At 39.1% G+C, this 27,992-nt stretch overlaps 1 protein-coding gene across 1 annotated transcript; it reads left to right on the top strand.

The window, feature by feature from the left end:
• Nucleotides 1-8: 8 nt before the first annotated feature.
• LOC118331091 (cadherin-18-like) lies at nt 9-27,334 on the top strand. The gene is made up of 7 exons (XM_035666261.1): nt 9-190; nt 1,006-1,259; nt 5,304-5,440; nt 8,314-8,435; nt 10,780-10,897; nt 20,210-20,461; nt 26,503-27,334. Exons 1-7 carry the CDS (start codon nt 134-136, stop codon nt 27,006-27,008), a joined length of 1,446 nt encoding a protein of 481 aa, XP_035522154.1. The 5' UTR covers nt 9-133; the 3' UTR covers nt 27,009-27,334.
• Nucleotides 27,335-27,992: the final 658 nt, after the last annotated feature.

The raw sequence follows: 27,992 nt of genomic DNA, 5'->3' as shown, positions 1-27,992 counted from the left end.
AGAAAATTACCAGCTGTACGTCCCTGAATCAGCTCAAGTAGGGAAACCAGTAGGGAAGATCAAAGCCAATGATGAGGACCTTGGCATCAATGCAGACATAAAGTACAGCATCATAAACTCAGAGGGGGCCAACATGTTCTCCATATTCACGGACAGGGACCTCAGAGAGGGAATCATCAGCCTTAAAAAGGTAAGGATGCTGTGTACTGTGTAGACCTTTGACCACAACTGGTTCTGTTTTGATAGACAGGTCCTAATGTTGTTTGTTTCAAATAATTTATGAGCATATAAGGACACAATTTTACCATCTGGGGAGAGCGGTAACAGTTGGTGGAAGTGATGCACTTTCAATCGTAGCAATACTCGGATAAAATGAGAACAGAACACCAGCTGATGTACACTGTTCTAAAAGTTAAAGATCTTTCAAAACAAATAGGCTTTGTTGGGCTTAATGAGGTAGGACATGCAATATATAGGTATAAGACTTGTGTAATGTCATTTTTAGTAGTGTTGAATTTAAATAAAATAATTTTGTTTACAATAAAAACTCCACATGACTCCAACTGACTAAATCCAGCTAATCAAATCACACACTCAAATGTTATTTCTTGTCAACACACACTAGACTGACAGCTCCCAGACAAGTACTTTATTATTTAATTACACCTGATTTTCTTTTGTTTTATTTTTGTAATAATATCACTGATATAAGAATAAACTTACCCGAACAGAAGAGAAGAGCAAAAACATAACTTGAGCTGTACATACTTAAAATTATGCTTATTTTGTCTCCAGTTTGTCTAACACTCTGCAACATCTGACACTCTTACTGCAAAGTGATTCAATTTGTGTTTGTGGGCTTGCCATCCCGACAGCAAATACTGTATTTAAGTGAGCCCTGAGTTAGTTTTCACTTCTTGCCACTTGATTCATCCAGGGAAAGTGTAGCTACTTTGTTCTTTGAGCGCGTTTTTCACATATCCCTATGGTTCCTTTTCCCAATAGCCTCTGAACTACGAGAGAAAGAAGACCTACACCCTCCACATTGAGGGGATGAATACACATGTGGATCCTCGCTTTTCCTATCTTGGTTCCTTCAAAGACACTGCCACCCTTAAAATCACTGTTGGGGATGTGGACGAAGCCCCTGTCTTTTCTATAGATCATTATATCATGGACGTATACGAGAACTCACCAAGTGGCACAGAGGTGGGCGCTGTAATGGCTCGAGATCCTGACAGCAGGAACAGTCCTGTCAGGTAAGACACCTACAGTATGTACATATACAATCTACAGGAATGATTACAAATATTTAGTCAGAGCAGTTCTGTAGGCATACTGTCTTATTAGTGGTGCATCATTGGATAGAATTGAAGATCTACAGTTTTTCTTATTTGGAAATATCAGACCAGCTCACTGCAAAAGCAAAGAGTAAGTGAGGAGGTTTCTAATATTATGAGGTTTATTTTGAGGCTGAGCTCTCTTTCAGATGTGATTGGCAGCCAATGTAACATTTTGTCAACTAAATGGTTGCCAAAAACTTATTTTGTTTTTAGAAACGTCCCAGTCTTTGCCAGATGGATTTCTAACAAGCCTGGTTACTATATCTGTTCGAATTAGCTTAGTTGGTAAAGCATATGCCATACAAGAATTTTGATAATGAGAACTTTTTCGCCAAACAGGTCACAGCTTATTAAGAATGGCTTGCTTATTTATTCATCTTTTGATCAGAGTTTCTGTTTTGGCATTCAGGTTCACCAGTGAGATGTCTCTAAGGTGCTTTGGATTTGCCCATTGAGGTTTAAGTCAACTAATAAGATTATTTCTGCCTCCAAGAAATGTTTGTCTAACTAAAACTCCAATTTGCATGTTGTTTTTCTGCCCCATATAATTGTACCTTTAATAGATAAGCATTTAAAGCTATGACTTGGCACCGTAGTTTGAACATGTACCTGATAATATACACATTATAAATAAGGCTTGAGGCTTTTTCAAGATATACAATGTTTGTTCAGGTGTTTTTTAACTTTTTTGGGTTAGGGTTAGGGTTAGGGTTAATAGCCGTGTTTGTTCCTGATACTATACATGCCCTTAATGTTTCACATCCCCTCAAAATATCAGCAATATTCATAGTGAATCTTCACTCATTTTTTGAAATCATCAGATAGATGGTTATTTTGTCTGCAAGACTGTGAAGTAACCTGAGGCAATACAACTGCTTACCACATTTGTATGCACTCTAAACACATGCTTGTGTACTGTTGAAAAAAGATTGATATTACCCTTAGGCAGTAGACCAATCCTAGGATTTCACTCTGCACAGGTACCTCGTATTATGGCATTACACTCAAGCAACTCTGCACTGCTTGTTTTAATTTGAAATCCCTCTATAGCCGTGGCATAAATGATCGAGTACCTTTAAGCATGGAAGTCCTCATGAGATGAAGTATTGCTGATATATCAATAAGAAGCAATCTTCAATTGTTACTGACATGTATGTTATAGGGTCATAGGGGCTTTCTAAAACAACATTAAGCAGAGACTTATGTCCATGCCACTGTCCTCCCCATTTGGAGGAGTGAGCTCTGCGGCTCCTGATGAATGATGTGCAGTTTCAAATGGGAGGAAGACACAGGGTAAAACTACTTTGATTCATGTCAGAATCTTAAGACTTTGTGAAAGATTTGTAGTCAACAAGACAGCAATCTACATATGAAAGAGTTTCCATGCTCTCCTTGTGGGATACCTCCTCCACGTCCATACCTACAGTACATCACTCCCAGTGTTCACCAAATAAAGAAGAAGGCAGGGGGAAGTATTTCGATGACATTCGCTTGAACCCAGAAAAAAAACGTAACAACTGTGCCAGTGCTGCCTGTGTTTGCATCAGAATGCAGAATGCAGCAGGGATCAGTACTTGGCTTTCTTTGATCATCAGAAGTCTGCCCATGCATGCAATTAAAAATAAACATGTTATTCAAGTGACATATCAAATGTTGGTCTCAAACTGACATCTAAATATCCCAGCTTGCATTAACTGACAATGTTTTAAACAGCTGTAATATGAAATAAAGCAAACAAGACACTTGATTGCACCACCTCTAAAGGCAGGTTGGTTTTTTTAAGCAAAAGTTCACATTTGAACACAAATATTCATAGCCCCCAGAGGATAAACATAAATCCCAATGACACTTCTCATCTAGCACCACCAACAAGTACAAATTGACACTTGTACAACACTTCAGCTCATAACATAACACCTCTAATACTAATGGCTGGATTACCAGTTGCCATCCTCTCCTATATTTGGAGATGTCTGCTAACATGCAAACATTAGCATGTTAACATTCAGCAGCAAAATATTCGTACACAGCTCAAAGAACGGCTGAGCATCTGAGGCTGACAAAGGGGTACAGATTAAGTCTAAGATTAAGGCTGCACATAAGGGAAAACCAAGTCTGTTTATCAATACTTGTACGAATGTGCAATGATGTGTTTTGATATGTTTCTGCATCATATTTACCTCCGGACAGAATGTTAGATCAGCTAGTTTGATGCAAAGGGCTGCATGACATGTTGAGATTTGGAAAAAGTTTGGGATCACCCTTTTCTTTAAAACTTATGTGCATCTTTAGAGCACTATAATTTCACCCTTTGACTAATAAGAGCTGAGTCAAGTCTGAAAATGCTGATCTCAGCCTAACAAGCCGAGTTTGCAATGAAATTACTAAAATGATCACTTTGCAGATTATGAACAATTAAGAATTGGGTAACAACATGGCAGTATATCTGTAGCCACCAGCATGCCATCTTTTAAATGTTGCCCACATCTAAGAATAACAAGTGTGCTGTGTAATAAGCATCACTGTCCACTGGGCTGCAGTACCATAGACTTCATGTTCAGTGCACTTTTTTTTTACTTTTTACAATCAAGGTGTTCTGGAAAAGCATCATTAAATGATGTGACATATTGTACTTTTGGCTATTATCTACATGAAAATTAGTAAATAAAGCAACAAGCAACAAAATGCACAGATAATTAACAGAGTTGTTTTTTAGTGAAATCCACTGAAAAACAACTCTTAATTATTTGTGCATTTTGTTGTCCCTGACAGAGAAAATGCTTAGCACCTTATAAACTCTTAGCAAAAAGCTACAACTAAAAAGCCTTTTTCATGCCCTTATGAGCCTGAGCATTTAATAAATCATGACAACATTTCTACCGAGGATGCTGGGTGTACTTGTAAGCAGTCCAAGCTAAAAAAAAGTTCATTATTTCAAATAAATGCAATAATAGCATTAATATCCCTATACCATTCCCATATCTCTTGTCAATTGAAAATTGTCGACTAAGGCCATATTACTCAGGAGAATGAATGCTGGATTAAAGGTGTAAATAGGTCATTAAGAGATAAATTAGGGAATAGACAGTCAATGCTCATTTCGTGCTTGAACTCATGAGAGGAGCAGCTGAGCCCATTTCTGCTTTGTATTCCACAGGCTGCTTTGCTTCTAGTTTGATAACAGCGTTGCTAAAAAGCCATTACAACAGTGTAAACACTGCCAGCAGAACATCGCCTTTTGTCATTATTAAATATTGAAGATAATTGCACTTGACTTAGAAATATGTATTTTCAGAACATTCTGTCAGGACCTGAAGTCTATTTAAAAGCAGTAGGGATTGTTCTATTGATGTGCTTTGGAGGTTGAACCAGACTTTGAAAATCACAGAAGCATAAGAACATTCCCTTTGGCCTATGCTGCTTCTGCCTTCCGTCATTTCACTTGATGGTTTTAGGTTGGTTTTGTTTTCTGGTTTGGTGTACTTCTGCTCATTTTTGTAGGCAAATGTGTGTTTCCTAAGTCCTCCGCGGAAGTGGCAAACTAAAACCAGGCCCAAAAACACATCAAATGTCTACATAGTATTCTGAGACATTGAACTAAGTACTATTTGGATTAAAGGACATTCAAGGTTCAAGGTTCAAAGGCAGCTTTATTATACTTTTGTAGACTGCTAAAACTAAATTCTGTTGTATGTCTTAAACACAAATTAAATGCAGCCAAAACAATAGTAATATATGACCTACATATAGCATAGACATAAAGTCTTTTGACCTTTCAAAAATTCAGGCTTACTGAGCACCACCAGCTAACTGTGCCCTCTAGCCTGCAGATTATCCACTGACATCTTGATGACCTCTTGCACCTCATGTTTTTATTTTTTCCATCGACTGATTTTTTTTTTCTTCTGTAAAATCTTCTGTATGCTGGATGCACAACATCAAACTTTCCTTTCCCAATAGGTATTTCTTGGACAGCAAAGAGGAAGGAGTAAGGTACTTCAGAATCGATGAAAGCAGCGGAGTTATACGGACGACACAGCCTCTAGACAGAGAAGACATGCCTTGGCACAACATCACTGTGATGGCCTCGGAGGTTGGTAGGTACCCAGGTTGCTTTCCTAAACTGAATGTTTACAAGTGGGCGAGTAAATGTATCGCACCTACTGCGTTATGTTTGCTCTTATGTGAGTGAGCAGATGTAGATTTTATTTGAGTGCTGAATTTCTTGCCATGACTGCATACTTCCTTTTGTGCAAAACATTTTCATCTTGGAGTTCGAGAATGTCTGGAAACTGGAAAATCTTTGGAAATAGCTATTTTAATGTAGTTGTAGAACTACAATTTCATAAGGTTTAGAAGCACTTTATCTTAGAATTAAGTGCATATTTTGCATACATATTTGCATTAAAAATTGTGTAATACAGTAGGTAAATAATCAGATATGGGGCTACACATATAGATACACTGTACACACTGATCATACCCGTCTGTTATCCTTCTGACATATTAATATTTAACTAACCAGGGTATATTTCTCCTATGTTTGACGCCTTGCGGGTCTGTAGTAAACACATGAAATACTGCTATGCAGTTGCCTGAAAGAGGCACTTAAAAGAGATTGCTCTTTCTTTCCACACTCATCTTTTTTAGCCCTGAGCTAATAGGACACATTATAAATCGTTATCAGGATTGAATTCAAATCATTGGTGAGTTTTTTTGCCACAACAGCATGATTTAAAGAGTAAAAAGAAAAGATTAAAAATAAAGGTGGGTACTATAGTTCTACTCAGAGGTTTTTTTTGTCCTTTCCCACAAGATAACTAGACACCCTGAGGGGATCATATAGTCAGAGAGCAGCCCAGGTTCAGATTCATAGCATGGAAAATTGGAGTCAGAATCAATACCAACAAAAGAAGGGTTCCATAAAAAGGAACTATATGAGTCTTCACTGCACACTCTCCCTTTATGTACAGAATAAAATCTGTAGCACCGTTTAGGCTTTCAGCAGATTTTATTCAGATATTCACGTCAATGTCTTAATCAAGACACTTCAACAGGATACTACATGTTAATTGACACACATCCACTGGAGCAGGACTGTGACTTTTCAGTCTTAGCCTAACTATCAGTCCGTAGTTCAACCAATTAGAAATATGGAAGTATTAACATAAACATGAGCTAGAAACAACAGAACTGCCATAAAGGGCTGTCGCCAGCAGCTATTGAGCTAACCAGATCAGTATCACTACCGTTCCTGTAACGCAAAACTAGTCTGCTTGGAAATTGCTTAAACATTTCCATCCATGGTCAATAGTTAACATGATGCAGTTTGTTGCACTGTTTGTACTCCTATCTGTCTAGTTCTCACTGCAGCAAGATGTTTTAATAGGATTATTAACAGTAATATCACAATCACTAGCAGTATTTAAACACAGCCCAATACCAGGTGAGTTAATAGTGAAATTAACAATTAAAGTCTGGAGAAAACAAGGATAAAGGAAATCATTTGCATATTGATTAGAATGTATTCAAATAGGTTAAGTGTATTTTTTTCTTATAATTAACTACAAAATCAAATTAGTCCCAATTGTTTCAATGTCCTTTCCAACAATGAAAATTAATTAAATCAATGCAGGCCCCGCTAACTTCAAGAATTGCTATCAGGTAACTTGGGTAATTTGTAATCACAATTAGGCAAATCTCTTGCCAACCGACAGAGGTGCTGCATGCTAATCTTTCTTTATCTCTTCACCTCTCCTTAGTATTCAAGGATACAGTTACATGCCAAGACACTGTCAAAAGGCACAATGATATTTTTTTCCCACTCTGAAAGAGCAAGGACACACAGTGTCAAAGCATCCTGCGCAGTTTGCTGTAAACTATCCTGCAGAGACTTTACCCCATCTTCTAATGGACATCAGGAGTACTGTAGATAGACTGTATTGAGTGAGTCAATGAGGAAATGAATGTATCATTGAATTTCAATGTATGATCACCTTGGTTTTAGGCATCTAAAAGCACAAAGAGCTGTCTTATAATACAGTTGGTGCAAGTACTGAAACAACCCCAAGCATAGAAACCTAGATAGAAAGATAAAAGTAAATAAAAATGTTGACACATTTATTTAATAGTACGATTGCTGCACCTGCATGCCATTTTTTTCTATCCAAGGAAATCTTTTGCTGAGCGAGCGTGCTATTTTTCAGCACTGTCATGCTACACATAAGCATCTGGAAACTACCCAGTAAAACCAGTTTTCTGTATTTGTTGGATACATAGGTGCCCCACAAGATAAGGGTTCAATTCCTTGCTCTATGGCACTGGAACGAGAGAAAAATCATGGGAAACCTCTACGATCCCAAATGTTTTAAGGCTATTGGAACAAAAATAGCTGAGCCTCCGAATGTTGAACCTAAATCTATGATTGTTCACATTTGTATATTTTGTGCAAAATAAAAAAAATAAACAATATTGTCTTTACTCAGCCCTCATGAATGCTAAAAACTAAATTACATGACTGTCCCATTTTATCTCATAACGCTGTAGGGATATTGGCTGCATATACTGCAATAAATAAGAAATCTTAATTTAATAGTGAAAATCATAATATAAGTGTTACATTATGTGTTTAAAACTATTTTCACTTATTTAAGTGGCATAGGTGGCTACTTTGTTTCCATTTAATATTTAAATAAGTGGTATCGTGATTTACTCATGCAGCACCAGCTGGGACAAAAAAAGTGCTGAATGATCGTATGTGCTTTAATACACAAAGTTGGCTTCTGCAACATTGCATGCCTCATCCATCCCCTTTTTATCATGAACCAACATAAGACAAAATCCATAAGCGGTCTAACAAGAGGAGCACAGTGTGTCCCAGTTTGAAATTACAGTGTTGACACTCTACTTTGTTATTAAGGCTTGCATTTGACTTTCATCTTCTTTGTCACCTGTTCTCTCTCTGCTACAGATAACCCCAGTCTTCTCAGTCACGTTCCTGTTACAGTCCAGGTGCTGGACGTGAACGATAATCCGCCAGAAATAGCAACAGACGAAGAAGTCATTGTGTGTGAGAGCTCAAGGCCAGGACAGGTGAGCATCTAGGATTCAGCTAGAAAAATCTGCAACTTCTAGCTCTGTCTCTGTATTGGTTTTACTCTCCCTCTCTTTCCTCACACAATAAAATCCTTCTACACTACAGACACACCTCAGAACGAGTGTTGAGAGCTGTGCATTAACCTTGTGCATTCTGCTCTAAACTATTGTTTCCTTCAGCAGTTTGGGTTGCTCACTGAGAGCTGTGTAGTGAGAGACTCTGAAGGCATTGGAGAGAGCTGCTTAATCATCCCTCATTCAAAATGAGTATCTTACCAGCAAACCATGACAGCTCTAAATCGAAGCTCATTCCAATTTGCTCTCAGTAGTCTTTGATTCATTCAAATTAAGAAGGTTTTTGAGATATAGAGCAATCAGCAGCATGGAAATGGCTGAAAGGGGGGTTCGGTAAAAGATGATGGGGTAAAGACCGGGAAGACACAACTAAATACATTTTTAATAGTTTCGAGCTAGTGGAAGAAAAGTTTGAATTAAAGTTTGCATTAAATTTAAATTAAGGTTGATTTATAGCCTCAGGGTTCTTGGCCCAGGGGATTAAGTGGGAAAAATTATGTGTTGAATGAGACCGTGTTAAACCCCTATTCAGATGAACAACATATGTGTTGCTCATTCATGTCTTTGGATATTTTTGCATTTCAATTTATATCATAGATATGGAAAATTATCTGATTGGTTGCCAGGTGGTCTTAAAAATTGTAAGAGGAGATAGTTCTTAATTAATTAAATCTATGTTCTGAATCAGTGCTCAAGATATATTAATCTGCAGGTTTAATCATAACAACGGGTACAACAGTAAAATTCCCAAATGAGAAGATGGATGACAATTTTATAGAGAGCTTCTCTTTGCCTTTGGTTAATGGCCTCGGGTCCCCATAAACAGAGCTCCAGTGTTAAAAGAAGCTATTGGGTTAGCGTGACAAAATTGTAATCTTGGGGTATAAAGTAGGAATCTTCCGATCAAGTTTTTTTGCCTCTGATACAGATCCAAGTCATTATAATATTGATTATCTGCCAATATTTAGCCCCGATCCGACACCTCTATTTTCATAAACAGTACAGGTGCACAGTGCATTTACATTTTACATTTTTTAAAATCAATCCAATTTATATGCTTGACAACTTAATAAACTGTATTCTATTTTTATTTGTATTGTTTATAAGTTTTTGCACAGGTTACATTAATAAATCACTCCTATTGACTTGTTGACGCCTGGTGCACTCGTTGTGTTGCTGTGCACCAAAAGTCTGTGAGTAAAAACACCTGTGTGACAGCTAATGTTGAAAAAAAGTTGGATCTTGCTCAATATAGCTCAGTATAGCTCTTTATAGCTAGATACCGATCAGTTAAGAAAGGCCTTGATCAGGCCGATACTGATCTTTGAGATCGGATCAGGACATCCCTAGAATAATGATTCTAAAAGTTCACATGTTGACTTAATTCTCAATGCCGCAAGGCAGAAACCAAGGTTCAAAATATGTGATAGATGTTCAAACGCAAGTCCTGAAATGTGTCTGCCAGTAAATAAAATGAAAGAAATAAAAAGAGATTTTGGGTCTGATTTTTGGATCTAAAGAGTGTGGTATTACAAAAACACCTAGATGTGCTTACAGTGAGAGTGAGAATCTTGTCAGCCCAACAATAACAGCTCTGTACGGCTCAACGATTTGAAATTGTCAGTTCCTAATGCATGTATTAGACTGAAAACGGTGTTCTGAAAGGTGTGGTACAATGTTTTTTACACCACTGGCCAGACCTCTACATAGACAGACTCACAGATCTGAAGAAATTCAAGCACAAAAATTGCTAGAGTAGAGGCACATCAGACTGTCATTATGCTCTAAACCAAAAATGCTGTCCATGTTGACAGGGGCTATCCAGTCGTTTTCCTCTGAAATCAGGCTCTCTCTCCACTCTGACTGTGTCTCTTACCAATTAAGGGTAACAGGATGACAAAAGTGGCAGTGAGGTTGCCCTTAGAGCATTACCCTGTCATTGTCAGATGCCAGCCCCCCCACCACCACCACCACCCCTGCACAAGCTAAATGCTCTGAAATCAAAGCGTCGCAACCAGTCACTCCCTTTCAGGCAGCGTAACAGGTAGAGGAGAAAATATTACAAGACCAGTCGGCTGTAGGTCGGAGGAACTCTGACTCTGACCAATTATGATCAAAAAATCATGAGACATGCGTCACAAACTAAATAACTCATTATCCTGCATCCAATTAGAGTGAAAAGTGAATCTAAATGGTGCAGTGGCTAATTAAATGTTGCAGGTGTTGTCTTTGGAGAGTAATTTACCCTGTGTCCTCTGAACAACAGGTGATCCGGACTGTCACTGCAGTGGATAAGGATGACTTTGCCAATGGACAGCGGTTTTCCTTTGCTTTGCCGAACCAGATACCAGTTAATCCTAACTTCACCCTGAAAGACAATGAAGGTAATTAAAGCGATCAATATGTTTGTTTGCATTTCTTATGAGTTTTGCACTCTGCCTTCAGGGCAGGGCTCCATCCTCATTGCTCACTTTCCAAGATCCAATAAGCTGTACTGATTTCCCCGTACCTTGGAGGCGCAATAGAAATTAGCACTTTGTCAACTGGGTATGGTAGACATCTGAAGATACAAATGCCACTAGGATCTGCTCTGAGTCGACTCTTCATGAGACAAGAGAGTCGTAGAGGTTTGGCATGTTTGCGCAATGTGGTTTCAAATGGATTACCCGGTCTGGCGCGCTCTCTCTTTCCCCTCCTGCATGCATTATTTTGTGCTGGCCAAGGGCCAACAGTTGGTGTTACCATGGCAACCATTTCAGTCTCAGGTGAATACCTAGCCCTAGGTTGGTCTGCAATCACAGGGCTTTTAAAAGCTCTCAGCCAGAAGATCCCACAGTTGCCCACTGAGAGGAGGAGTTCACAGCACTCGAGATGAAACTCTGAGCCAGAGAGAGGCAGGGAAACAGAGAGGAAGGGAGCGCCAGAGAGATCAAAAAAATCAATGTGATAATAGGAGATAAGTCTGTTTAGCCCTTGGTCCAGTCGTTTCCCACCACGAGCCTCCCCTTGCCTTCTTCAACTACATTGAGATGCTGAGGCAAGTTTTGCTGCATTCATGTAACTGGCATTAGAGACATTCCTCACCTCCTCCCCAGCTCTACTCCTGAGGGGCCGATGCATCAAACAAAGCAAAAATTGACTGCAACAATGCTCCAAAGACACATATTTACACATAAATATATATATATATAAAGTGTAATAAATGCTATAACTAGTTTATTCAGCAGTAGTGTGCTTCAGTTTTACACATATTCATCCAGTGGAGCAGCTCTGAAGTCAAGAGTTGAACACTCCCAAGACATAGAAGTGTGATGGTATTTGTTGGGAAGAAGGACAGAATATTTTGTTTAGTTTTCCATGCCACCACACTGAACATTTCTGGACCACATTGACACCCTTTTTATCCCAAACAATTTCAGGACTGTTATTTTGGCATCTCTATGAGTGTAACTATGTTGTATATGTTGTGAAAAACACTTATCTTTGTCACTTTGTGTATTTCTCAGAAATACCAAAGAATAACAGAGGTACAAATACACTAGTGCCTGCAAAACCTCTCTTGCTGATTTGCCATATGCTGTGTTATGGAATCACTGTGTGGACTTTAATAAAAGCTAATACTGAAAAATCACTTGTTAACCAACAACAAGCTGGCAACAGGGATGTAGCCATCCTTTGCTACTGTTACCCCCTTTTCTGCTTTTTGTTTAGTTAATGTGATGCATATGTGAGCAATAAAATATGAATGATGTCCTCCATGTTCACAAATACTAGTATGTAAAGACACAGTGAGGTAAAAGGCTACCCAAAGGTTCTTAGAGTTACTATTTTATCTGTAGTATTTTGACAAAAAAAATTACAGACCTTGTGATCCTGCTAGCTTTTTTGTCGGGGGTAATAGCTCCTGGTAGAGTAAGAGCAATTAAAAGCCCTCTATGGATCTGTGTCTTTGGAAAGGTCTGCTTGGGAAACCAGGGCACCCTCCTGATATCTGGCCTTACAGACTAGTGGAGACTGTTTTAGCCATGGGGATACGTTGCGCTGGGTCTGCTTTAAGTGCATAGTACAAATTAAACTCTTAAAACACCAAATATATCAAAATATTTCGCACTCCTGCAAAGTGATTCTCTCAAAAGTAGTTAGATTTATTACAACAGAGCCATCTACAGCAAAATATTCCCGAACCATTCAGGAAGGAAAGCCTTCTTTCTTGAAGGATTGATAGCAGGGTTATTTTATTCATGCTGTTTGACTGATGTTGCCTTTCAATTTGACTTTAGCTCCTGCAGCATACCATCCCACAGGATCTTGTTTTTCTCAAACTATATCTGTGATATAATCACATGTGGGATTGGCCTATTACATGTCAAGACATGGTTATATAAAATGTATTCACATTTGAATCATTTGTCATAGAAAACTTGAAAGAAAATAGGGTTTTTTTGCAGAACGAGTCTAGAAGGCAGGAATTTTATTACATAAATAAATTACATCCCTGGGATAAAAAGGTCATGTAACTAACAGAAAGCATACATTGTGAATATTTCAAGATCTGTTACGCAGAAGGCAGAGAAGTGGGATTTAAATGATCACTTGAACATACAAGGACCCTTGTAATTTCTCATACTGCTTCCTTTACTAAACTAGGAAAGCTGTTAAACAGCATGTTCTGATTTAGAGCAACAACCTGTTAGTTGACCAGTCGAAAGTGAGGCAGCTGCCCAGCAAAGCCTCCGACTCGTTCTGTTGACCACAGAGTAGCTCCACTGGAGCAGTTAAATGCCTTGACACTCAAGCTAGCTTTTAGACAAGGGAAATGGTTCTTGTTTTACGAACTACATTTTAAGCTACCCACTGTCAGACACAGTTATATTCAGCAGTTTATCAATAAAGGAAAGTGCCATTGTCATGTGAAAAACTGTTTAGTATATATTAGCTATATTGCCTTTGCCCAACCTATTTATGATCTGTTTTGCTGTGTAATTTGTTTACTTACTCATTTATATTACAATTCCTTGTCCACCTAGAATGATTCATATCAATCATTTTTTCTCTCAGTTCCTCCTAGCTCATCTGCTGTTTCAAAGCACCAGCCTCCCTTTCCATGTTAAGCTGCTGCAATCTGAGTTCATGCCGCTTCAGTCATCTCCAGTCACTTGGAGCCTACATTTGTACTTGCACTCAAAAGATGTGTCAGAGTCATAGAGCGTTCTACTGCCACTGTGTGTTAGAAGTTATTTGCTGTGTTCACAATATCCCGGTTAGAGAGAGGCACAACGCACCATACTGTTGACTCCTGTGTCTGATAATTAAAGTAAGCTCTTCACACTCGAAGCAACTTCTTTCATTGCTGTTGTAGCAGACCAACAGTTGGTAGCTACTCTGTGCCAGAGCCTAATACCTCCTTCTGTTGTTGTGCAACTGATGAAAATCCCTCTCAGTCACTCACACCACTAACTCTCTCATGACCTCCTTTCCTCTTCACTTACTGTTTGCTCACAATAGATCCTCATAAACTATACTACAAAAAAGGGTTTAGTTTGAGAAACACTGATATACGTAATGACTTTTTTAGTTACATAACTAATTATTCCAGCAATTGATCCCTCATTTTCACTGATTTCAGGTAATTTAACAATCATGACTTCTGAAAAACCCATTAACTAAAGCATTATGGCTTTTTTCATGAAGTTATTTTCTGTACTTACCATATCAGATTTGTTAAAAGCTATTGTTACAATTGGTGCTTTTTGTAGGGAGACCTGTAAGAACTCCTCCTCTTTTTTTTAACAAAATAAGATCAGCAAAGAGTGTCAGTTTAAACCAAAAAGAAAACACAGATTGAGTCTTAGATTCAGATCAAGGCCTTTTTCTTGCTATGGACTTGCGATTTTAGTTTGCAGAGATGAAGGTAGTGCTCCTTAAACACAGAGTTGTCATGCAGATGTGTTTATGCAGTTGAAGTGCTGGATGTGCTACATAAATGCAGGTCAAACTCCTACAGCATATTAGGCACCATTAAAGCTGAAAAAACAAGGGAATGCTTCTACTCAGCTACTCTAGGAAAGCACTTTGTGACAAACCTGTTCTGTTAAAAGCCCTTTAAATGTATTCAACTCGACTATGCCTACTTTACAATGAATGAAAATTGAATGCCTCTTTGATCTCCTTATCTGTCACATTGTGATGACATTTGCTTCTAAAAAGCCAATTAAACGGAGGCTATGATCTCTAAATAACCCACATACTTAAATAGATCAATTGATTTCTGAAGGCATCTTCTTCCAGTGTGCATACAGAAGACCCTATAATATTACAGTTAATCAGCTGTGTTGAAAGAAGCGCTGTCAAGCCGTTGATATGTGGGACGTTTAATTAGATTTTATGTCATTCACACTTCACTTGTAACGGGTGTTACACTTCTAGATTCCCCAACACTCATTATCTGCTGAAACAGCATGATTTGTGCAAAGAGGGCAGAGCAGCTTGTCTCGTGCTGGTTCTGTCAAAAGTTGCACAACAAACAGCTAAAAATGATAACAATCTCACACTGGAGTATTTGAATAGCTTTCCTATTATTCAAGCCATTTTTTTCCCCCCAATTACACAATGTTTATGCTTTAAAAAAGAATGAACATTTTTTAAATAAGCCAACATTGTCTTCCATAAGCCTTATGTGTGCAGTGAGGCCTCAGAAGCCATTGGTGCCACATCAGAACTGTGAACCAATTTGTTCCTGCATACCAGAGGAACATAATAATAGTACTCTGCAGTCCCCTTTGATGGTTACTGCAGAAGTATACAGGCCAACCCATAATTAACTCAAATGCACAAATCACAACCTCATGGAACAAACATGAGACTGTGTGTATGCTGAAACATATTGGTTTTTTACAAGATCACTAACTGCTATCTCTTGTCACTGCCGGGCATGTTTTGTTAAACTAAGCCTTACCGAGTCAGACTAATCCTTATTGAATGCAGGGGCTTCTTTTAAAGGAGATCGCTATGTTTGTCTCTTGGTGTGCTGTTTGTTATTCTGCATGAAAGGCCTATTATTTCTATACAAAATGATATTAGTGTTTGATATTCAAAGCTGCCCTACAGGAATACCTTGATGTGTAACAGCATCTTTATTTGCCCTGTTCTCTTTGGTCCAGAAGGTTCGATTTGGTACTTTTTTTGGGTTGGCAAGTCGCTATTAACCAAATACCTACAGTATCACTGGTTTAATCCAGACTGCAGTCTTCCTCTTGGCACATGTGGAGTTATTTCAAAAGGGCACCTTCCACCCAGAAAGCCTCATCAGTATGTCGGTGGCTAACTTTTGGCTAGCAGATGCTGATCTGTTTAGCATGGGCTGTTCTGTATACTATATAGTATACAGAACTATAGTACTATACTATATACTATAGTCTGTACTATATAGTATAGTACAGTAAGTGCAAATAAAACAGCCAAGCTTGTAAATTAACCAGTGTATTAACCACTCTTTCAGATAATTATAGTTGCCCAGTACTTTATACACCACTGGAGAGAAACTGTGTGTTAGCATTGTTCAACCCATTTCAAGTAGCCTCAAGTTTGTGAAAATAGCTTTATCAAACAAAAAGCAATGTGCAAAACATCACCTTCAACTTCACTCAGAGTTGCTGCCCCAAGCAAAGGAGTTTAAGTATCTCGGGATCACGATTAATGGTAAAATGAAGAGTGAGATAGACAGACGGATTGGTGCAGCGTCAGCAGTGATGCGGATGTTGCAGCAGACTGTGGTGAAGATGGAGCTGAGCTGATAGGCAAAGCTTTCAATTTACCAGTCGATCTATGTTCCAACCCTCACTTATGGCCATGAGATTTAAGAAGTGACAGACAGAATGAGACCATGAATACAATCAGCTGAAATTAGTTTCCTCTGAAGGGTGGCTGGGCCGCTGCTCTTTTGTGTCAAAAGGAGCCACCTAAGGTGGTGTGGGCATCTGATATGGACGCCTCCTGGGCACCATCCTTTGGAGTTTTTTTGGACATGCCTAACTGGGACCCAGAACTTGCTGGAGGGATTATATACAGTATGTCATCTGGCCTGAGAATGCCTTGGGATCACCCCCAACATTAAGTACCCACCTTTAGAATGTGACCCAATATATGTTATGCCCCAAAATAGTGCCACTATTATATATGTTGTACTCCAAGTGGCAACTGGAGAGAAGGTTCGTGCTGAATCCCATCAGTGGCACCTACACACACCCACCAAAGTTCACAAGGAATCCAGCTAAGTGCATGTGTAGGCAAGTGTGAAGTCTGTAGAGATGTGGTTGCGTCGCATGTCTACTCTTGGTATATTTAGGGTTTGCTTTTCACACTTCACATGTTATACAGTGAGCCAGCTCTATGACAAAGATATTTGCATTCACTTTAGTGTAAATAGCTTAAATAATTTACATTTCAATCTAATAGGGCATCTCTTACTGTAACAATGAATACTATAAATTAGGGATTTTATAGTTTTTCATGCACTTTCTCATGTGCATTGCATCTTCCTCCCTCGTGAGGCGTTTAATTTTCAAATTTATTTTCTTGATTGAAAACATGAATCTACCATTTAAACTCTGAGAAAGAGTTGAGTGACCACAGGGACCAGTCCTTTAGTTTTTTTCTGCTATGAAATCTCCCATATCTTCTAATCCTGGGATGGAGAAACAGTGATACATAAGTGATTCAAAAGTTATGTAAGTGATACTTACACCTATCATGCTAATGGTTTTGGAAAAGTGAAGAAATGAGGCCATTTGCCAGGTAGTGACTCATGCTCTGCCTTAACGAATCTAGCGCAGGGGGGAATTCCAAAGGGTTATGTAGAACCTCACACACGCATGATACTGCCTGTGTGCATTTTTTGTTTTTTATTTAATAGAAAACCAGACACACATATGGAAACTGATTGCTAATAAACTGCAAAATAACTGATAAAAATGATCATGAACATTTTCAATGAAGTGTGAAATGCTCTTAAAAGCATATTTACCCTCTTTTCCTGGGTGGTCACCTGCTGTGCACTGCAGGTAACGTCACATAGCACGACCTGTCACAACACGGCTAAACTGTGACTGTAATAACTCATGCTGTCTCTCCTCTTATGTGGATGCCGCGTGGCTGCAGATGGCCCATCTCACTGCAGCGTTAATCAACAAGCGCGCAGCTCTCCTCCACCCACCTGCGACGAGAGGCGGTTTAATGTGAAATTAGCATGACATAATTGATGTGCACTTCCTCGTTGTGGTCTGTACAAGGACCTGTGGTGCCATGGTTCTGTGCTTCAAAGTGTAAAGGCTGTGATGGTGAACACCACGTACACACAGCTTGTTTGTCTCAGCCTCAGCCTTCATCCTCTCTGCTCTCTCTTTGGCTCTCACACACACACAAACACACCTCCTCCATTCACCCCCCTCGCCTCCCTCTCTTCTCCTCTCATCTTCCAACTCCCCATCTCTCTTCCTTGTTATTTGCATCTCTCACACTCCACTCTCTCAACACCCCCCAACCCCCCACCCATCTGCTTGCTGATACGGTGATACTGCGAGTCTGACTTAATAAAGCTTGAAGTACGTGTTGTCATTCCAACTGTCGATCATTATAATTATTCATAGATGGAGCAGAGATTGGAGTGGGAGGCGAGGTCTCAGAGCAGCAGCACGATAGTACAGCACGGCGGAGGTGTTTTCGCTGTGTGCAAAGGAAAAGGTTGCCCTGTGCACGATTCAGCATTTTCGGAACTTAAAATATTGTGTGAATATATATATATCAGCAACGTGTCATCTGCAAGTTTCCAGTTAGTCAGTCATGTGAGGCCCAAGTTAGTCATCCAGGTATGTGATTCACCCAGCCATATACTTTGAATAAACACGGTTGGCTAAACATGTACTGTAGCTTTAGGTTTTCAAACATTATGTGATTCCCTATCTCATAATACAACAATTTAAAGAGGTATATTGTCATAAATCACGCAGATGTCCAGTCTGCCATAGCCAACTATAGCCATTTGGACGCCCCTTATGTTACAGATAAACAGGTGATCTCCTGCTGAGACAACCCCTCTCACACAGCCCACAAGTAACAGTAAGCACTGCATGTTAGATTCCTAATGGTAAACCCTCAGAACAGACCAGCATGTCAATTGGTCGTGTTATGGTCCTTCGTGTCAGTGTAAGCTTCTTAGCATGTATGCCTGTTAAGAGGAAGTATTTAACGTCCCTAACAAATGTGGAATAAGCTTTGCATGCACTGTTGAAACAAGTGAACAGTAGCTATTTATATTCTGATAGAAGGGTGCACGTGAAATCATGAACATCTAGCTACAACAAATGATACCATAAGGGCACGGTCATACATACAAATACATCAGTCTCACACATGTATTTACTATTGGTTGAGATTGAAACTGGTCAGTGTTAACCAATGTTTTTTTCACCCCTTCTCTTGCAGAGAAATTAAGTCCTCACTTCTGACCTTACCTTAACTCTATATCTGTACACCAACAGATATAAAATAGTTAAAAATGCACCAAATCAATAGCTGTTCTGCTGTGCCTTTTGGTATTTTCTTTGGTTTATCCTTGATAGAAGTCTGATGGCACTGCTTATCTGCTGCTGTTGCCAAAACAAAATATGGACACAACAGTCTGTAGTGAAAGTCAATGCAACATAGTGGAATTTGTGGGCAACTGGACCATAAATGCCTCCAGATGGCTAATGGCAGCTCTGTCGGCGAGGTTGCCCCTGTTGCTGTCCATGCAGGAACTCTATGTGCTTCTAACTGTTGGATTGTTTTCTAGCATGTACATGTAAATAAAATGTATATAATCTTCTTATAGTTCTACAAGCCACTGGTGTAAAAATTTACTGCTGAAGTAAACAGGGCTTCTTCAGTTGGCTTCAGCAATATAGAGGACATTGGAATGTAGCCCACTGTGCATTTTATATCCAATTGAAATCAGGATGCCCGTGGTGGGTAGTATACATTCATTTTAAAGAATTAAGAACATCTTTCATCAAGAATATGTGTTGTATGAGTTCAAGCCAATTAGACCTTCATCACAGTCATTGCTGTGGTTATGTCTCATTTATGTCCACCGGAAAGAGAGAACTGACCTCTTAACACAATAATCTCCTTTTCAATCCATTTTTTTATGTGCAGTGTTACGTCAGTGTGTTTATTGCTTCCCCCTCTTTGCTGAATCTTTCCAATAAACCTGCCTCTCGAGCGCTCTCTTATTTGCCTTTTCTTTTCTACAAATTCAACCTTTTTATTTCTGTTTATCTACATGACATGTTTCATTAACAGCGTTTCTGCAGAGGCCAAGGTGAAGTGCTCTTTTGCAGCACATTAAAATAGTAAACGAACACCTTTGAAATTAATTAGCCTTGGAACACAGAGAAGCAGCAGTAAGACACAGTAAGAAATCCACCAGCTCCAGCTTCAAAAGCAAAAATTCAATTCACAGTTGCAAATGTTGTGGATAGAATTTTTTTTTTCTGTTTAGCTGACGATTCTTACTCTTAATCTAAATGTCTGTTTGTAGAAATAGGTAATTGCAGGCTTTGCTGAAAGAGCAAAACAATTGAGAAGAAAGAGGAAACCATCAATTAGTCTGTTTAAGCCAGGGGGTCTAATTTTCCTTAACAATCTTCTTTTTATTTTAGACAGCACAGCCAACATCATTGCCAGGCGGCGGCGTTTCAACCACCTGACCCAGGAGCTGTACGAGCTGCCCATTGTGGTGTGGGACGGTGGGGAGCCGTCGCTGAGCGGCACCAGCACCTTGACCCTGCGGGTATGCCCGTGCCAACGCCACGGCAGGATCCGGATGTGCCAAGGCGAGGCGTTCCTCTCCTCGGCGGGTCTCAGCACGGGGGCACTGATTGCCATCCTGCTGTGCATTGTCATCCTGCTGGGTAAGTTGGGACAGCCACTGTGGGGACTGCAGCAGGGGGGAGCTGCCAGGGGCCAAATATCCTGAGGGCATGGATGGAGGAGATGAACCATAGAGGAGCAAGGAAGGGTGGAAGGGTTTGAAAGGGTTTGACAAGGGCAGAGGAGGAGAGAGGGATGAATAGACATGTGAGGACACAGGTAGAATTGAGAATGAGGGACGAAAGAGTTGGAGAGGGCAGGGGTGGAAGAAAAAGAAAAGGATATGAAGGACAGAAGAGAAGGAGGACAGAGAGAGAGGAGGTTGGCAAAGAGGTGACTAGAAACAAGATGGTGAGGAGAAAGCAAAGAAAAGGCAAATAGAGTTTGCAGGGTCAATGTGATTCAGAGAGGAGGTGTGTAGCCTACAACAGAAAAAATTATGAGAATAAACCATGTTCATGTTCAGAGAGGCAGCTCGAATCAGAAAAATCTGATTAGACCTAAATCACATTTGTTGATGATTTGAAATTCAATTCAGCTCTGCTCTCTTACTATGCAACTGAATCTTCTTCCCCATCGGTCCCTGCCCGGCACATGTTTGACATTACATGCGGTGCCTAGAGAGCATAGGACAAGCATGGAGGAATATGGTGACAGCCAACATAGATATGACTGTTGTTGATTTCATGTGTGAAGGATTGGTGGTGCATCATGAATACAAAACTCAATCGGAAATACAGTGAAAATAAACAGGGCTACATCCATGTTACCAGCTCATTGCAGCACCAATAGTCAGTGAGTAAGTATGCGTGCCTTGTTACTATAGCAACCCATCTTTGCAGGGACAGGAAATGATTATATATAAACTTGCAAATATGATCTTGTCACTTTGAATTTGGAATGTAGCTTTTCACATCAGATTTAAAAAGATGAATCGACGATAACGTTAGAGGCGGAAAATGTCTTAAAAATTGTCAAACTGAGCTCATTAAATTCACTAAAGTCAACAAAACTTAGGGTATGAGAGATGTTGCGGACCAATTTCTTCCTCTGCAAATCAAACTGCAGCAGGACATGGTTAGACAAGACTGTCTAATGACACAGTTTCACCATTGCTGCTCTCCCTTCCTCTCTTCAGTGATTGTCTGTGGACATTAGTGCGTGAAGGTTATGCATATTCATACTAGCTGTCTTCCTCCTCTCCATGCCAAACCCTTTGGCTGAGGCGAACAAAAGGCCATCACCACTGTTTGGAGCAAACGCTTGGGTGAGAGACACACGCTGAATCGCTAATCATCAGCACAAGGCAGATAGTTAGGATGGAGAGAGAGAAAGGGAGAGACAAGAACTCATCACACCTTTTTTTTTTTTTTTGACCTGTGTTGCATTTTAGATTTCACACTTTCCAGTAACAAGTGAAGTGTCTTACACATAGATCAGCTACCGGTCAGAGGTTTGGTAACCCGTCACCCCAAGAGATTTGAGATTTTGTCAGTGGTTGCAGTCAAAATAGATCAGATTCCACTCCATTTACCAGCCAGTCATTTGACTTGTCTGCACTATTTTTCACCACCTCTGGTGTCAGATGGCCAAGTGGAATAGTAATCTTAGCTGCATGCTAACTGTAACTGAAATATAGTTGTTATAGTTATAGTTGTAATGTCATGCATCCCTCTCACCCTGTGCTATGTGTCTCTCTGTACTTAACGGACCTCAATACTTACTGGCCCTATTTAGCCCTTGGTATAAAAAGATCTCTTATGTGATTTGATCACAATATGAAAATCAGACTTTAAACATGGTGTCTCCCAGGTCAAGGAAAGCTATACCATGGACAGGTATTATATATTAATCAGTTTTTGCTGAAGAATACTGCTGTTACTTGTAGCTTTTGCCTGCATGCTTAAGCTAGCCAGAAGAGGCAAAGTAATGGCATCTTTTAGCTTCCTGAATTGATTTTTTTCTTTAATATGATCATGAATTTACACCTAGGTAATATCCAAACATGATGCAATCCAGATCACATGTGGAGGTGGTCTGGCTTACTGATGAAATTACATTCTACCCCCATTGTGTTCTGCATGCATTTCAACCTGGCATTATCATGTGTTTTTTCTTATGCAAATAGGATATATTCATTTTCAATGCTTTCCATTGGTATGGAATGTTTGGACACAGTCTTGATTACTTATTCTTTGATCATCACCCTGATCCTGATTTTTACAGTAAAACTAATGCATTGAACACATTTTTATTTATATTATAATATTTTCTTGTCTTTTTAAAAAAAAGCATGTTTATATTCCCCAAACTGAGGTATAGAAAAAAATAGATATGCCTTTGGCACCGCATTTGAACGTTTTCTGGCAATACTAAATCCTATGATTGTTATTTTATAAGAATCTTTGGAGGCATTTTGGGACCAAGTAGACAAATTATTTTAAGTGAGCTACAGCACTTGGCATTGCAGCCAAGAAACTGTCAAAATCAATTTCCTTGCACAAAATAAAACCTTGGATACATTGTGTTTCAATGCCATTGCTGACCAAAATGAGCCAACTGCTCGAGGCTGAAATCTTTTTTTTGTATGTATGAACGCATTAGATAAGAAAAAGTGAGCAAAAGGTTTTACTACATAGGGTGTAGTGAAAGAGTTCCAACCTCTTTTACAGAAGAAAGTGGCAGAGGAATGCATCAGTGTCTACTGGATATCACTTATATGGCTCACCCTTTCAATTCTGGCTCGTCTTTGCTTGTCAGTGTGATTTGTTTGTGTCTGATTGTTTTCCATGTTTTATCTCTGTGCCCTCTAATAAGCCAACCTAATTAAGCCTGCAGCAAACCAGAAAGGGAGACAAACTATCTCTGAGCTCAGCTGATAATGGCCTTCACATGTGACTTAAATAACATAAAATATTCAGAAGTAGATCATTGTTTGGATTGTATTAATTTGGTTTGATATAAAATGGTACAGTATTACAGTACTAACTGGGTTAAGAAAGAAATTGGATTAAAAATAAAACCATAACCTGCTTAATGTAGAATTAACTCAACACAGAACAAATACTTATGCTAATGAATATTGTAATCCCATGTCCTTGGTAAAAAAAAGAACATTTCTGTTCATTTGAGGATCTTATTTTATAGAGTAAACTTTAGCAGGTTCTTTTCATTCCAGTGCCACAGCAACAAGTTAAATTAATTTTACAAGGACTACATTTCTCAAATAAAAACCACATTTATGAAGCTGTTTTAAAATGGATATTTTTTAACACTTGTAGGTGCTGAATGACATTGACCTAAGTATTGTCTCGTCTTTTGGATATAAGCATAGTACAGCACAACAAAACAAGACGAACAACTGACTTAAGAGTCACAACTGAAATAGTGTTTTTGCTTTTGTTCTATAAGTTTTACATTCTTACCTTAAGAAGTTACATGTAATGGCCTTGCATTTGGATTAGAGCCATTATTTTAAAATACAATACAATACAATCCTCTCATAATGCAGTGTACTCTTCCATAACCTGGGTAAATGTTGCATAAATGTGACTTCTTCAATGGCTTCTACTCTAGCAAATAGTTATCTGTAGGCTGGAGTAATATTCCTGATGTCGTAAGTGGTGTACTGAAGGACAGTTAAACCTCAACTGGCCTTGGCTAGTTATATCAAATGACCGGAATGGGCCATTGAGGGAGCATTAAGATATAGACTGCATTACAATATTGTGTGTACAGTACGGTGGATAGGAATATACTACACATACAAGTAGTTCATGAGCTGTGGAAAGTGAAGCCTGGTGTATGAAATTATGGTAAATAATGAAGGTGCATTAACTGAGTGAGTCTGGGTAACATTTTTATTTTTCATTATACTCAGGCTGTTTACCTCTAAACCACAGTGAGGTTTAAAACTGTAGATAATGGGAGCAGGAAGTAGTCAAAAATGTAGTAGCTGAAAAATATGTATGGGAATGAAAAATGAAAAAACAAAATTCTTTATTTTCTAATTCTGCTCACTGTGATTGACCCAGTGCACCCCACACACTCTCACATCCTTGCATTGTGTAATTGGTTGCTTTAAACAAGTTGAGCGATAAGCACTGTCCCACACAAATTGCATTTTTCACCCTCTGTAACCCCACTTGGGGTGCCACTGCAGCAGGTGGAGTGAAGTGAATTTGTTATTTTTTTTACCACAGATTAATCGCATGCAGGTTGGGGGACATTTCATTAAAAACACAGCCAATGAACCGCGCTGAACAATGAAATATATGTAGATAGATGAATCTGTGTATAATTACTTTAGTCATAAGGTGTCTTAGGGTACAGTCAAGCACATTTTTCTATTCTATAATGGAAAAGTTTACTTTTGCATTCCACCTTTAGTTTCACATTAACAAACTCAATCAGGGCTTGTGAAAGATGCATCATGGCCTTACAAGTAGTTCAGTTACTAGACTGAGATTTAGTGTCCCATTATCCATTATTATCCAACATAACTTTTTTGCCAGCAATTCTGCCTTTTTCCCCAGATTTGGCAACCCACTGTGTGACCACAAACTGTTGCTGTTTATCTGTCCATGATTACACCCATAAAAGGGGTATTTCATGTACTATAGTTGGTTCAGGTTCTCCAGAAACTGGGAGCGGTTCGGCATTTTCTTGTCTTTTGGTCCACTTATTCAGTACTACCACAGTGTGTGTGAATGGGTTATTGTCACTTGGCCAAGTGAACTGAATGTGTAAAGGCTCCATTGTTTGACTGAAGGGGCATTGACAACAAGCTTGACTTGTTTAGTTAAAGTCTACTCTGAGGCTTAAATATTCTAACTACCACTATATGCATACATAAAATGTATTGCTTGAATAAATACAGTATATTAACCAAATGCATCATTGCATCCTGGATGTTAGGAAAGCTACCTCTTCTTAACACATTCACTGTTGCTGTTTAGATACATAAAGCTTGCCAAAAAAATAGATGCCAAAAACATTTATATTAACTTAAAAGGGGGGTTTTCCTCAGTTTAATTTCCCTTTTTGTTCTCTTAACCTTTATGTTTTTAAATGTAATTTAATTAATTGTGAAGCAAAGATGCCTCTGCAGGAACTCATCTCGGATAATGTAGCATAATGAACTCCTTTTAGATATTGCACTGCTGTAAAATTGTAGTTCCCAAGCTGACGCCATTTTATTTAACAGATATTTGTGTTAACATCTTGCAGAGAGGTCATTATTAACACAAAGTAGTTTAACTCTCATTAGTTGTAGGAACAAGTTCCAAGTTGTAGCATGTCATCAAATATTACTTGGCTTCATGACTTCTTTAACAGTTGGCAAATATATGTGACTCTGTAAGCTACTTATCTGGATAGACATTTAGCATCTGTGAACTATATTTCTTCAGTGTGTTGCAAGTGGCTTATTCTTTATATTACTGGCCTCTTCAAAAACTAATACATAATGGCATGAGGCATGCCTCCGTATGCAGACACATGTTCACTTGCTATTTACATGATGTATTGCATTTTGGCTGGATGGGAGGTTGAATTTGCTCCACAGATGATGGTAATAAGTATATTGTCATCATATCAGCAGCTTGTTTTCAAAGTACCATCACAGCCACTACTAATGTCGGCTATTGCATATTATTGATTTACAACTCTAGAACGCTTGGCCAGTTTTAGTGTCCTGGTGGAAAATCAGATAAATATGCACATAAAATGTTCTCGTGTTCATTTGGTTAGCTGTTTACGAACCACAACATGTTTGTCTGTCATGAGCTATGAAATAACAAACAACACAGGCACACACAGGGATTAGTATTAGCATAAAAAACATGGCTGAGCATTGTAACCACATTCAGCTGTTCTGTTATATGATGTTCTGCTAAGCGGTTTGTCAATTTAATTGTTGAGAAAGCAATTTTGTTTCTGTTTGACTACTACATTTTTCAAAGTAATTTTCCATTTATACTTCTTATTGATTGTTACTCGTGTTTTTATTCTTCTTTTTTGAGGGGCCTTTTTTTAAAAAAAATATAATCATTGAAACCTTTTTTTCTCTTTTGTCTTGCAGCCATCGTGGTTCTCTTCATCACACTTAGGCGCAGCAAGAAAGAGCCCCTTATCATCTCCGAAGAGGATATCCGAGAGAATGTGGTCACCTATGACGACGAGGGTGGAGGCGAGGAGGACACTGAGGCCTTTGACATTATTGCCCTACGTAACCCAGCTGCCGCCGAAGAGCTCAAGTTCCGGCGGGACGTTCGCCCGGAAGCGAGGCAACACTGCGGCCCGAGCCGCAGCCGTCGGAGCCCATCAGTGGAGCTGGACGAGGTGGATGTGCACGAATTCATCAAGCAGAGACTGGTGGAGGCCGACATGGACACCAGTGTGCCGCCCTACGACTCCCTCCAGACGTACGCTTACGAAGGCCAGGGCTCTCCAACAGGATCCATCAGCCCTTTAGACTCTCCCGGCACGCAATCAGAGCAGGATTATAACTACCTGGACGACTGGGGGCCTCAGTTCCAGAAACTGGCAGAACTCTATGGAGAGGCAGATTCAGATGTAACAACCTAGTCTGTGATTTCACTCCTGTTCAAACCAAATGTGTTTGAAATCCGTTTTTGAAATTTCCAGTGAACAATATAAACAGAGATGCTTTCAAAATGTTCCAGTGGTTTTCAACTTCTACTGTTGAACTAAAACGACTGCTCTATTTTTATTTTTTTTTCCCTTTTTTCATTTTGTCGATTTGGATCATGGGTCGTTCATCTGGAAGTATTAAATCAGATTTTAAGATGGAAGAACAACAATATGGGGGAAAAGGAAAACAATATTTTCCTTGGTGTATATTTTTTATTGCTCAATAAAGTCCTGAAATCCATATGAGTGGATATGTGAAAGAATTGTACGTGTCTTCTTCCTCCAAGAATGGATATAAAGTACAGCTTGCAGTTAAGATTATCATTGTGGGAGGCATTACCAAAGGTGTTTATGATTCTCTACGCAGAGGAGGATGCTAAGCCAGCCACAATAATGACGCCTCCAGTCAAATGAGCTTACAATATGTTTTGTGTCATTTATTCCATGTTGCTATTGTCTTTGTAACGCCCATTGGAATCAGCCACACATGCAGGGGCGGATCTAGAGACAGCTGCCACCCCTAAAAAATGGCTGGCCACCCCAGCTGCCACCCAAATTTGGTGTGAAATACTGTCAAATTTAACACATTAACATGAAATTAATGCCATTGTCTGTTCTGGCCACATTTTACTATGTGATAGACTTAAGTTCAATGGAAAATGTCTGAATATTTCGAAATATAACAATGTATTGATTTCTAATGCCATAAAAAATATTTCTACTCAATGCTTTATTATTTTTGCTATGAGAATGAAATGTTTTTGAGTTACAATATATTTATTTGGGGGCTTTTCCAAGCAAATATTGATATATGTGATTGTATAGGATTAAAAGCAGCATTTATATCTCTGCCACCCCTGAAAATCTCCATGCCAACCCATGAATATTTCTCTAGATCCACCCCTGCATATATCTGGG

The sequence above is a fragment of the Morone saxatilis genome, unplaced genomic scaffold (assembly GCF_004916995.1).
Source record: "Morone saxatilis isolate NCDOM2014 unplaced genomic scaffold, NCSU_SB_2.0 Contig0, whole genome shotgun sequence".
Lineage (NCBI taxonomy): Eukaryota > Metazoa > Chordata > Actinopteri > Moronidae > Morone > Morone saxatilis.
Note: the sequence above shows the minus strand (reverse complement) of the source record. Positions and strands in the feature narration are given on the sequence as shown.

What these genes read in the sequence shown, in the direction of transcription:
- LOC118331091 (XM_035666261.1), top strand. Translation starts at nt 134, where the DNA reads ATGTTCTCCATATTCACGGACAGGGACCTCAGAGAGGGAATCATCAGC. An exon ending in AGCAGGAACAGTCCTGTCAG is followed by an intron (nt 1,260 to 5,303) that starts GTAAGACACCTA and finishes CTTTCCCAATAG; the next exon opens with GTATTTCTTGGACAGCAAAG. An exon ending in CACCCTGAAAGACAATGAAG is followed by an intron (nt 10,898 to 20,209) that starts GTAATTAAAGCG and finishes TTTTTATTTTAG; the next exon opens with ACAGCACAGCCAACATCATT.